The 12,358-nt window shown below is 35.4% G+C and overlaps 1 protein-coding gene across 1 annotated transcript; it reads left to right on the forward strand.

The window, feature by feature from the left end:
• The first annotated feature begins 1,125 nt into the window (after positions 1 to 1,125).
• On the forward strand, positions 1,126 to 1,536 carry LOC142170615 (uncharacterized). The gene has a single exon (XM_075232506.1). It carries the CDS (start codon positions 1,126 to 1,128, stop codon positions 1,534 to 1,536), a length of 411 nt encoding a protein of 136 aa, XP_075088607.1.
• The last annotated feature ends 10,822 nt before the right edge of the window (positions 1,537 to 12,358 follow it).

The following is a 12,358-nucleotide window of genomic DNA, read 5'->3' on the forward strand; positions in this document are numbered from 1 at the left end:
GGTAGACATTAGGAAAGCATATGATACAGTGAACTGGGGTTTTCTCAGAATGATATTGCTAGAATTTGGGATGCCTATGAAATTTGTCAATCTGATTATGGAATGTGTAAGTACAGTGAGCTATTCATTGCTATTCAATGGAGGACTTACACCCAGATTCCAAGCCAAGAGAGGTTTAAGACAGGGAGATCCAATGTCTCCATACTTGTTTGTCTTAGTGATGGAGTATTTGAACAGATCACTTAAACAGTTGAGACATAATCCAGATTTTAACTATCATCCAAGATGCAACAAGATGGAGATAGTTCATATATGTTTTGCGGATGACTTAATCATGTGTTGTAGAGCTGATGTAATTTTAGTAAAGTTGATGATGAAGCAGTTTAGTCATTTCTCAGAAGTATCTGGATTAAAGGCCAATTTAGAAAAAAGTTCATTATATGTGGCAGAGGTTAACTCAAGGTTGAAGAATCAAATATTAGAAGAGATGCAGTTTTCAGAGGGGGAGATATCATTAAGATATTTGGGAGTTCCTCTATCATCAAAAAAGATCACAGTTCAACAATATCTACCACTAGTTGAAAGAATGACTGCAAGAATAAGATGTTGGTCTACAGAGTACTTAGCATATAGTGGAAGGGCCCAACTCATAAAGAGTGTTTTATTTGAGATGCAAACCTATTGGGCCCCGGTGTTCTTAATCCCAAAGAAGGTCATTCAGCTTATAACAAGAATATGCAGAATCTTCTTATGGACAGACAGTCATGAGAGCTCAAGAAGAGCACTGGTTGCATGGGAGACATTGTGTAAGCTATATTCAGCAGGGGGTCTAAATTTATAGAGTTTCATACTTGGAACAAAGCAGCACTTAGCAAGTTGTTATGGGCCGTAGCAATGAAGAAAGATTCTCTTCGGATAAAATGGATCCACACATTCTATATCAAAGGGAAAGACATACAACAAATGACAACTCCAGTTAGAGCTTGTTGGATAGTACGGAAAATATTGGACGCAAAGAAATGATACTTGAACAAGGATTTAAATGAGGCATTACAAGACTGCTGCACCATAGATAAGTTCAGAATCAAAAAAGCATACCAAGCCTTTCTACCACAATATCAGAAGATGAAATGGAGAGGACTTGTATTGGGATCAAAGACTATTCCAAAACACAAGTTTATTTTATGGCTTGCACTTATGGGAAGGTTAGCTACTGTGGATCGAATACAGAAATGGGGTGTCAAAGTACAATCAGATTGTGTTTTGTGTAATACAGGAGCTGAGGAGACTTTGCAGCATTTGTTCTTCCAGTGCAACTACTCTGCCTACATCTGGAATTCAATACTTCAATGGCTAGGAGAAAAGAGGAAGGTCAGTAACTGGGAAGAAGAAACAGAATGGATTAGCAGAAAAATAAGAAACAACAGACCACGAGCACAGATTCTACAATTCTTATATGGTACTACTGTTTACCATTTGTGGAGTGAAAGAAACATAAGAAAATTTCAAGACAAAAAGAAAAAGAGTCGACAATAATTTAGCAAATGGAAGGAGAGTCCTAGAATCTTTGAATAACTATCCTAAGTAGAGGTAGAGAGGTATTGGAAGGAGTTTTTTTTTATATACCTTTACATAGATAGGAAGAATTTGGAGACTAGTTACAGAGTCCAAATATAACTAGTGGATGTAAATAGAAATACTTGGTTGAAATAAAAATTTTAATTTTGGCAAAAAAAATAAACAAGAATAAAAAATCTAACTAATGAGTTTCTCGATTTATCTTAGTCGAGATTCATTGGACACATTTTGCACGTATTTTACATTCAAGTCAATCGTTTATATTAAAAATAACAAAGAGTATATAATAAACAATGAAGTTATTATGACATTTATATTGGCTTATTACCATCTCTTAAATTTTGAATAAAGAGTTAAAAATATAGAAAAAGCAGCAATTAGAAGAGGCGTCTATATAGGAAACACTTGCATTAGAAACAAAAGAAATTAATGGTAGAAATGACGTAATAAATGAATAAGCTGTAGGTAAATGGAAAAAGGGGCAAAGTATAATTTATATCGATCAAAATAAATACACTCATAGAGGGGGAAGGTGCTGGTTTTCAAATCTGAAGAAAAAGGAGAAAAATATATTGATAGTCGTAGTCAGATCCGAAGAAGAAGAAGAAAGATGACATGGTGGTAGTAATGATGGTGGCCGGAATCTAAAGAACAAAAATGAGGAGGAGGTGCTGGTGGTAGTGGGCGAATTCGAAGAAGAAAGTGGTAGTGATGGTGGTTATGGCTAAATCTGAAAATGAGGAGGTGATAGTGATTTTGGCCACATCTATTTATATATAATAGGAGAGGCAAAGACATCATAGAAAGGCAAGTGGCAATATAATAAAAAGGCACTTGATAATCTTCTATTTATATATAATAGGAGAGGCAAAGACACCATAGAAAGCCAAGTGGCAATATAATAAAAAGGCATTTGGTAATCTTCTATTTATATATAATAGGAGAGGCAAAGACACCATAGAAAGCCAAGTGGCAATATAATAAAAATGTCACGACCCAAAAATCCCTCCAAAGAAGTCGTGATGGCACCTAGTTTCTAAACTAGGTAAGCCTAACATTTACTGTAATAATATGGGTATTCACTAACTTTAAATTAAATTACTCTGAACAAAATACAATTTCCAAAACCGGTAGTACAAGTCACAAGCCTTTCTAAGAGTAGTTATACAATATGATTACATCACTGTTCCGAAGCAAAGGGAACAAATGGAAATAAGTACAATTGAAGGTGACTCTGAGGACTGCAAATGCTATAGCAGGTTTACCTTGAGTCTCCACTGCAACGAATAGCTACCGTCGATCAAAGATATGGATCTGTACACAAAAATGTACAGAAGTGTAGTATCAGCACAACCGACCCCATGTGCTGGTAAGTGTCTAGCCTACCCCGGCGAAGTAGTGACAAGGCTAGGACCAGACACTCACATAAACCTGTGCAGTTTATAGCGTACAAAATAATATGAAGCAAATAATAATAACGGCAAAGATGATCAACCAATGATATAAATAGCTAGCAACAAGATCACCAAAATTGCTTCTCAACAAATAACAAATACAAGTGCAATCAATTAATCAAGTCCTTCAAATATAAATCTTTCGCTTATAAATCCTTCAAGTAATAATCTCTAAGATAATATGTTTTTCAATAAATATATCTTGAATATATTTTCTTCAAATAGATATCTTTCATATAAGCATCTTTCGAATATAATTCTTTCGAGTAAAGGTCACCTTGTGACACCTTATATCATAATCATAAATAATATAGGTCTCAACCCACTTTCGAAATTTCACAGCACCTCGTGCCCACATTTACGTCACAACCGCACGGACAACTCACGCGCCATTAAATAAAACCATAATATTTTCCCCGGCACCTTGTGCCCACATATTTCTGTCTCACATTGCACAACAATATTCTCATGTTACTCAGCTCATAGGTTCCATAACCCAATACAATTAAGAATGTTCAAGGAGCCTCATTCACTTAACATAAAGTAGAGTACATCTCCCAACGCAATTAGGAAATCAACAAGAAAAGATGACGTTATTATTTATTTATTTCTGAAATCATTTGATAAAGAAAATACCCTTTCAATTACTGTACAATATCGAATGAATTAGTACCTTTAATACGAGAAAATCAATTGAGTTAAAAATGTGACAATTTTTTTGAAATTTGGAGTTTTGAACACAAACAAATAAATAAGGCGAGGTATCGTAAACACTATGGATTCGAACACAATGGGTCACAACAGTAAAGGGACCTAACTAGTTAATACACTTGAATTGTTAATAACAAGTAAACACATCAACAGTGAGTAGGAAAACAACAGTTGCACGGCATCATCCTTCGTGTTTTTACTCTCGTTCTCACCAAATCAATCATATAAAGTACACGGCATTTTCCTTCGTGCTTTACCTCACATAATGATGGCACAGAATGATCCTTCGTGCATTAACATTTATATCATGGCACGGAATGACCCTTCGTGCATTAACATTTATATCATGGCACGGAATGACCCTTCGTGCATTAACATTTATATCATGGCACGGAATGACCCTTCGTGCTTTACACTCTTTCCTCACAAACAACAATACACGGCATCACCCTTCGTGCTTTTATCACTCTTCCTCACCCAAGCAACAATCACAAACAATGGGGCGAGGGAATATACAAGGCTAAAATAGGAATCCCGGCAAGGGAACAATAAGTAAACAATTTAGATCCCGGCAAAGGGACAACATTAATAATATAAATTTCCCGGCAATAGAACAATTGATGCCTCTTTCTATTTCTTTCACTTTCATTTCATAACTCACTCTAACACTTGAGCCAATGCTCCAAAGTATGCAATTATCTCATAAACTTTCACAATTCGTATTATAACTTGAGTCATTGCTCCTCGAAGTTGAAGAACCACAATTACTTCATTAACTTTCCCGGCAAGGGAACAATACTATCAAAACAACCATCCCAACAAGGGAACAATACTTATCAAAACAAACATCGCAACAAGGGAACAATACTATCAAAACAAACATTCCAACAAGGGAACAATAATAATAATAACACATGAAGCACAATAAACTACAATGGAGTCACAACAATTATAATACAAGACTCATGGGCATGTTCTACCCCCAACGTATAGATACTCGTCAACATGCCTATACGTCGGACACATCACATAACAAGTAGCAAATATACTCTACTCTTATTCCCTCAAGCTAGGGTGGACCAAACACTTACCTCGAATGCTCCAAACTCAACTCACGCTTCTAGTATAGCTTTACCTCTTGATTCCACCACCAATCCGCTCGGATCTAGTCATAAGTTACTTAATCACATTAATAATTACTAAATGAATCATCCCCAATGCATGAAAATAGATTTTTTCAAGGTTTTTCCCAAAAAGGTCAAAAATACCCCCGGACCCACGTGGTCGAAACTCGAGGTTCGGACCAAAACCCGGTTACCCATTCTCCCATGAATCCAAATATATGATTAATTTTTAAATCGGACCCCAAATTGAGGTCCAACTTCTCAATTTGTAGAAAACCTAGGTTCTACCCAAAACACCCAATTTTCCCCATGAAAATCTTTGATTTGAAGTTGAAATTATATTAAAAGATGTTAAGGGATAAAGAAATTAAGTTAGAAATCACTTACCAATCGTTTTGGAGAAGAAAAGTTGTTTGGAAAATCGCCTCTTAGGTTTTGGGTTTTTGAAAAGTGAAAAATGACTGAGATTTCCGAGCTTGTATACCTTTCTGAGGACCTGGTGCGGACCGCACAAAAATGTGTTGCGGCCGCGCCGAGTGGGAGAAAAATTGGGGCTTCTCTGAACCCTTCCAGCGCGGACCGCACTGTTTTGGTGCGCAGCCGCGCTGGTTGACCTGAAACCCTAGCCCACAGACTCAGCCACGCGGACCGCATGGAAAGGCATCGCAGCCGCGCGTATCCAGTGCGGACCGCGCGGAAATGACCGCGGCCGCGCTGGTGTCTGAAACACCTGAACCTGCATTTTCTTAAGTCCAAGACTTCCCGGGCCCCATTCAAAACTCACCCGAGCCCTCGGGGCTCCAAACCAAACATGCACACAACCTTAAAAACATCTTACGGACTTACTCGTGCGATCAAGTCACCAAAATAACATCATATACATAAGATCAAGCCTCAAACACATGATTTTCTTTTCTTCAACTTTCATAACTCAAATTCTCCATTTTTAGTCCGAAACGCGTCATATGACGTCCGTTTTTAGCCAAACTTTACAGATAGTGCTTAACACATATTTAAGACTTGTACCGGGCGTCGGAACCAAAATACGAGCCCGATACCTATATTTTCTAACTCCTTTTCATTTCAAATTTTCATATCAAATTTCAGAAAAACAATTTCTTTCAAAAATTCATTTATCGGGCTTGGGACCTCAGAATTTGATTTCGGGCACACGCCCAAGTCCCATATTTTTCTACGGACCCTCCGGGACCGTCGAATCACAGGTCCGGATCCGTTTACCCAAAATGTTGACCGATGTCAACATTATGCATATTAATACCAAAATTCATCAAATGTTTCACATAATTCACATATTTTAACATAAAAAAACTTTCCGGCTACGCGCCCGAACTACGCACGCCAAACGAGACAACTAAAAGCAAGGTTTGCAAGGCCTCGAAAGTGCGGAACAAAGAAGAACTATGGTGGTCATCACAAAAAAGGCACTTGGTAATCTTCTATTTATATATAATAGGAGAGGCAAAGACACCATAGAAAGGCAAGTGGCAATATAATAAAAAGGCACTTGGTAATCTTCTATTTATATATAATAGGAGAGGCAAAGACACCATAGAAAGCCAAGTGGCAATATAATAAAAAGGCACTTGGTAATCTTCTATTTATATATAATAGGAGAGGCAAAGACACCATAGAAAGCCAAGTGGCAATATAATAAAACGGCACTTGGTAATCTTATATTTATATATAATAGGAGAGACAAAGACACCATAGAAAGCCAAGTGGCAATATAATAAAAAGGCACTTGGTAATCTTCTATTTATATATAATAGGAGAGGCAAAGACACCATAGAAAGCCAAGTGGCAATATAATAAAAAGGCACTTGGTAATCTTCTATTTATATATAATAGGACAGGCAAAGACACCATAGAAAGGCAAGTGGCAATATAATAAAAAGACACTTGGTAATCTTCTATTTATATATAATAGGAGAGGCAAAGACACCATAGAAAGACAAGTGGCAATATAATAAAAAGGCACTTGGTAATTTTAGGACAAAGTTAGTTAGGTTAGGTAATAGTTAGTTTATTTTCAAATTTAAATCTTAATAAAATTAAATTATTCATTATTTATCATTTATAATTAGTTACTTTTTTTTGAATTTGAATCTAAGAAGAAAAGATTAATTTGAATTTGAAATAATTACACGCAACATAGTAAAAATTATAAAAATAAAAACTTTATATCGACAACAAAATAGAAGAAAAGTTTAATTGTGTATTCTATATAATGTAAAAAGAAATTCTAAAAGTATACATTTTATATAAAATAATAAACTAACATATATTTTGGACGAAGTAAAAATGTAAAAATCAAAACTTTATATCGAAAATAAAATAGAAGAAAAGTCTAATTGTTTATTCCATATAATGTAGAAAAAAATAATCAAAATATTGATACATTTTATACAAAATAATATAAAAATATATACTTTGGACGAAGTAAGAAATTTATATTGTCTATGTTATATTAAAATATATATATATATATATATATATATATATATATATATATATATATATATATATATATATATATATATATATTATCTATACATAATAAAAGAATAGGCAAAGACATCATATTAAACCAAGTGACAACATAATAAAAAGCCACTTAGTAATTTTAGGACAAAAAAAAAAATTATTATTCATAAGATTAAGTCAAATGGATCTGGAGAAAGCGTACGATAAGGTTCCTAGGAAGGTCTTATTGAGCTGCTTAGAGGATAAAGGGGTCCCGAGTAACTATATTAGGGTGATTAAAGACATGTATGATGGAGCTAAGACTCGGGTTAGGATAGTAGGAGGCGACTCTGAACACTTTCCAGTTATTACGGGGTTGCACCAAGGGTCTGCGCTCAGCCCATTCCTATTTGCCCTGGTGATGGATGCACTGACTCATCATATTCAAGGGGAGGTTCCATGGTGCATGCTATTTGCTGATGACATTATTCTAATTGACGAGACAAGAGGCGGCGTCAACGAGAGGCTAGAGATTTGGAGACATGCTCTTGAGTCTAAAGGTTTCAAGTTGAGTAGGACGAAGACGGAATACCTCGAGTGCAAATTTGGAGTTGAGCCGACGGAAGCGGGAGTTGAAGTGAGGCTTGACTCTCAAGTCATTCCCAAGAGAGGTAGTTTCAAGTACCTTGGATCGGTTATTCAGGGGATCAGGGAGATTGACGAGGATGTCACACACCGTATAGGGGTGGGGTGGATGAAGTGGAGGTTAGCGTCGGGAGTCTTGTGTGACAAGAAAGTGCCACCGTTACTAAAAGGTAAGTTTTATAGAGCAGTGGTTAGGCCTGCCATGTTATATGGAACTAAATGTTGGCCGGTAAAGAACTCACACATCTAGAAGATAAAAGTAGAAGAGATGAGGATGTTGAGGTGGATGTGCGGGCATACAAGGATGGATAAGATTAGGAATGAAGATATTCGAGAGAAGGTGGGTGTGGCCCCCATGGAGGACAAGATGCGGGAAGTAAGACTCAGATGGTTCGGGCACATTCAGAGGAGGAGCACTGATGCACCGGTGAGGAGGTGTGAGCGACTGGCTGTAGTGGGCACGCGGAGAGGTAGAGGACGACCTAAGAAGTATTGGGGAGAGGTGATCAGACAGGACATGACGCGACTTAGGATTACTGAGGACATGGCCCTTGATAGGGAATTATGGAGGTCGAGCATTAAGGTTGTAGGTTAGGGGAGAGTGTGAATATTTCTACAGCACAATAGAGTGAGACTATCCAGTTAGGAGTTAGACTAGGAATGTCATTGGTCGTCTGTTGATGCAGGGTTTTATCTTCTAGTTGTACTATACTAGCCATCTATTTCGTATTTCGTATTTCATATTCTGTATTTCATATTTCATATCTCTTATATATTGTTGTTATTTTTATTACGCATTTTTATGGTACTAATATATCATCTCCTATTGCTTTTTTGAGCCGAGGGTCTCCTGGAAACAGCCTCTCTACTCTTCGGGGTAGGGGTAAGGTCTGCGTACATATTACCCTCCCCAGACCCCACTTGTGGGATTATACTGGGTCGTTGTTGTTGTTGTTGTTGTTGTTGTTGTATTCTTTTTCTTTTAGCTCCTCTTGCTCCGTGCACGCAATGCGCGGGTGTAAATACTAGTATGAAGAATAGGAGAAGGAGGAGATGGTGGCTAGAGAAGAAGAAGAAGTTTCTAATTTTGGGCAAGAAATTTACAGTTTTTAGTAAATAAAATATATAATTTAGATGTTAACATAACGCAATTTTCCGATATTTTGTTTCGCGATAATAACTGTTGTGTGGAATATCTTAGAAAATTTTATAAAGTCACTTATTCTTATTTAAAAATTTGAAATGGAAAATTGATAATTAAGTAAACTTACTATATATCAAGAATATGAAATTAATTGAGCTTCTCAATTTATTCAAGTCGCAAGTTACTATTAACACTTGCTAGGAGAGAAAATTCAATATCTATTCTGGTTGACAGTATAGAGAGAGAGAATATTTATATCGAGAAAGCAAGGAAAGAAAGCATGTTCTATCTTATTATTAATCAACTGCTATTGAGCAAGAAAATATGTTTTTTAGAAGAACCAGTCATAAACACTAGAGCATAAAACAAAGAAGATGCCAATACAAATGATGCCCTAAATAATGTTATAATGGTTGACACGCATGTCGCACGTTGTTGCACATATGTTGCACGTACATTAAACAGTGTGCATGCTATACAACAGACTTCACGGACCAAAGATGAATGCACGTAAAAAAAGGGAAAATGCATAAATACCCCCTAATCTATATTTGGATTTTCAACTACATACTTTTTTTTGCGGGAATCTTATTACCCCCTAAATTTATTTTAAATGGAATTATTCGCACCTTTAATGTTGACGTGGCAGAGTGTGTGTATTTCACAAGAAAAAACTATTTTCAGATTATTTTTTATTCTTTTTTACCATTTTTTCTTATTTTTTTTCCTTTTCCTTTTCCTTTTTCTTTGTCTTTTTTCTTTTACTTTTTTTTTTCGTTTCTTCTCTAATTCCGGCGGATATTCATTCACCGGCGACTTTGTCTAACCGTTTTTCTTCTATTTTTTCTTTTCACACACAAATTAAACTCTCAAAAAGATCTATTCATAAGCAAAGCAAAATACACTCAGATTTGGGGGGAAAAATTCATCATCAGAAAACCTTCCCATGCCGGAAAAAAATTTTAACTGGAAAAAGTTTTCTCAGCTTATATTCGTTTTTATTTCTTTTACTCTTCCTCCCACACATAAATTACACTTAGATCGGGATAAAAATCTGTCGCCGAAAAAAAATGGTGTTTGTGAAATTCCGACAACCACCATTTTATGCCGTCGGTGACCAAAACAAAAAGAAAGAGAATAAAATACCCAAAAAACTGAGAATAATAAATGAAATAACAAAAAAATGATAATAATAAGAAATAAGAAAAAGAAGAAAGAATAAAAAAGTACTAAAAATACATGTGGGGGCGCGTGTAGCTCACCACTTGCCAAGAGTTTGATCGTCATCGTTAATGGTGCAAATAATTATATATAAAATAAGTTTAGGGAGTTAATAGGATTTCCAAAAAAAAAAGTATGTAGTTAAAAATTCGGGTATAGGTCAGAAGATACTTATGCATTTTCCCTAAAAAAAAGTTAAACATGTTTGGAAAATAAATTGATGAACACATCACAATAGTCTTTATGTTATAAAATAAAGACTATAAAGTAAAGACAAGTATAGAAAGAAACTGATATATTATTCGAATTCAAACTCATGTACATAATGAACTGAAATCTCTTCTATTTATAGAAGAAAGGAAGCTGCTGTGTAAGCTGCTATTACAAGCTGCTGTGTAAGCTGCTACGCGAGTAAGCTCTGTGTAAGCTGTGTAAGCTGCTGTGTAAGAAAAAGAAGAAAGAATAAAAAAGTACTAAAAATACATGTGGGGGCGCGTGTAGCTCACCACTTGCCAAGAGTTTGATCGTCATCGTTAATGGTGCAAATAATTACATATAAAATAAGTTTAGGGAGTTAATAGGATTTCCAAAAAAAAAAGTATGTAGTTAAAAATTCGGGTATAGGTCAGAAGATACTTATGCATTTTCCCTAAAAAAAAGTTAAACATGTTTGGAAAATAAATTGATGAACACATCACAATAGTCTTTATGTTATAAAATAAAGACTATAAAGTAAAGACAAGTATAGAAAGAAATTGATATATTATTCGAATTCAAACTCATGTACATAATGAACTGAAATCTCTTCTATTTATAGAAGAAAGGAAGCTGCTGTGTAAGCTGCTGTGTAAGCTGCTGTGTAAGCTGCTATTACAAGCTGCTGTGTAAGCTGCTACGCGAGCTGTTGTGTAAGATGCTACTACAAGTTGTTGTGTAAGCTGCTACTACAAGCTACTGTGTAAGCTGCTACTATACCAGATATGGATAATCTTCTACCTAGGGTAATGTTTATCCATAACCGGGTATCGAAGTGATAAGCTTCTTCAGGAAGCTTATTTCCAATAGAGTACTAAATAGATAAACATATTTACGGTGGAGTCCCATATGGATAAGCTTCTTCAGGAAGCTTATTTACAACAGAGTACTAAATGAACATCCATAATATAATATATTTATAACACTCCCCCTTGGATGTTCATTAAAAGATAATGTGTCTCATTAAAACCTTACTAGGAAAAATCACGTGGGAAAAAAATCATAGTAAAGGAAAAAGAGTACACATATTTAGTAATACGCATTGCTAGGTGCCTCATTAAAAACCTTATAAGGAAAACCCCATGGGAAAAAACCTTAGTAAGGGAAAAAGAGTGCATCGCGTATTTTACTCCCCCTGATGAAAACCTTGTTTCAAATATTTGAGTCTCCGCATTCCAATCTTGTATACCATCTTCTCAAAAGTTGAAGTTGGCAAAGATTTAGTGAACATTATAAAGACATTATAAATTTATAAATGTAAGAAATTAAAAATTTCAGTATTTTTACCACCAACTTTGTGACAAATATCTCCTTCAGGGAGAAACGCCATTAACATCTGAATATTTTATATCAAAGCGGCAACCACATAATCATTACATCCTTCAGGGAAAGATACATGAGTTGTTATTTCCTTCGGGGAACTCGATAACTAACCATAAAATATTAATGTGGTTGTAGTACAAAGCATTCTACAAGAATGCTTTTTGCCTTAGAATGATATTTAATAAAATTATTCAAGATATTTTACGTACAACGGGTACGTGCGGTAATGATCTTTATGCCACAAAAACAAAATTTATATCCTTTGTTATTCTACCTCTTCAGGAGGTGAGTTGTGGTATTTCTTCATTCACTCCAGGGAATGAAAATGTGCTTCAAAAATAACTTTGAATAGCTTATTATTTTGTTTAAGCACAGAAAGACACAGTTTCATAATATTTTTCTGCTTCAGGAGAAAATTT

This window comes from Nicotiana tabacum, chromosome 16 (assembly GCF_000715075.1).
Source record: "Nicotiana tabacum cultivar K326 chromosome 16, ASM71507v2, whole genome shotgun sequence".
NCBI classification, from domain to species: Eukaryota; Viridiplantae; Streptophyta; class Magnoliopsida; order Solanales; family Solanaceae; genus Nicotiana; species Nicotiana tabacum.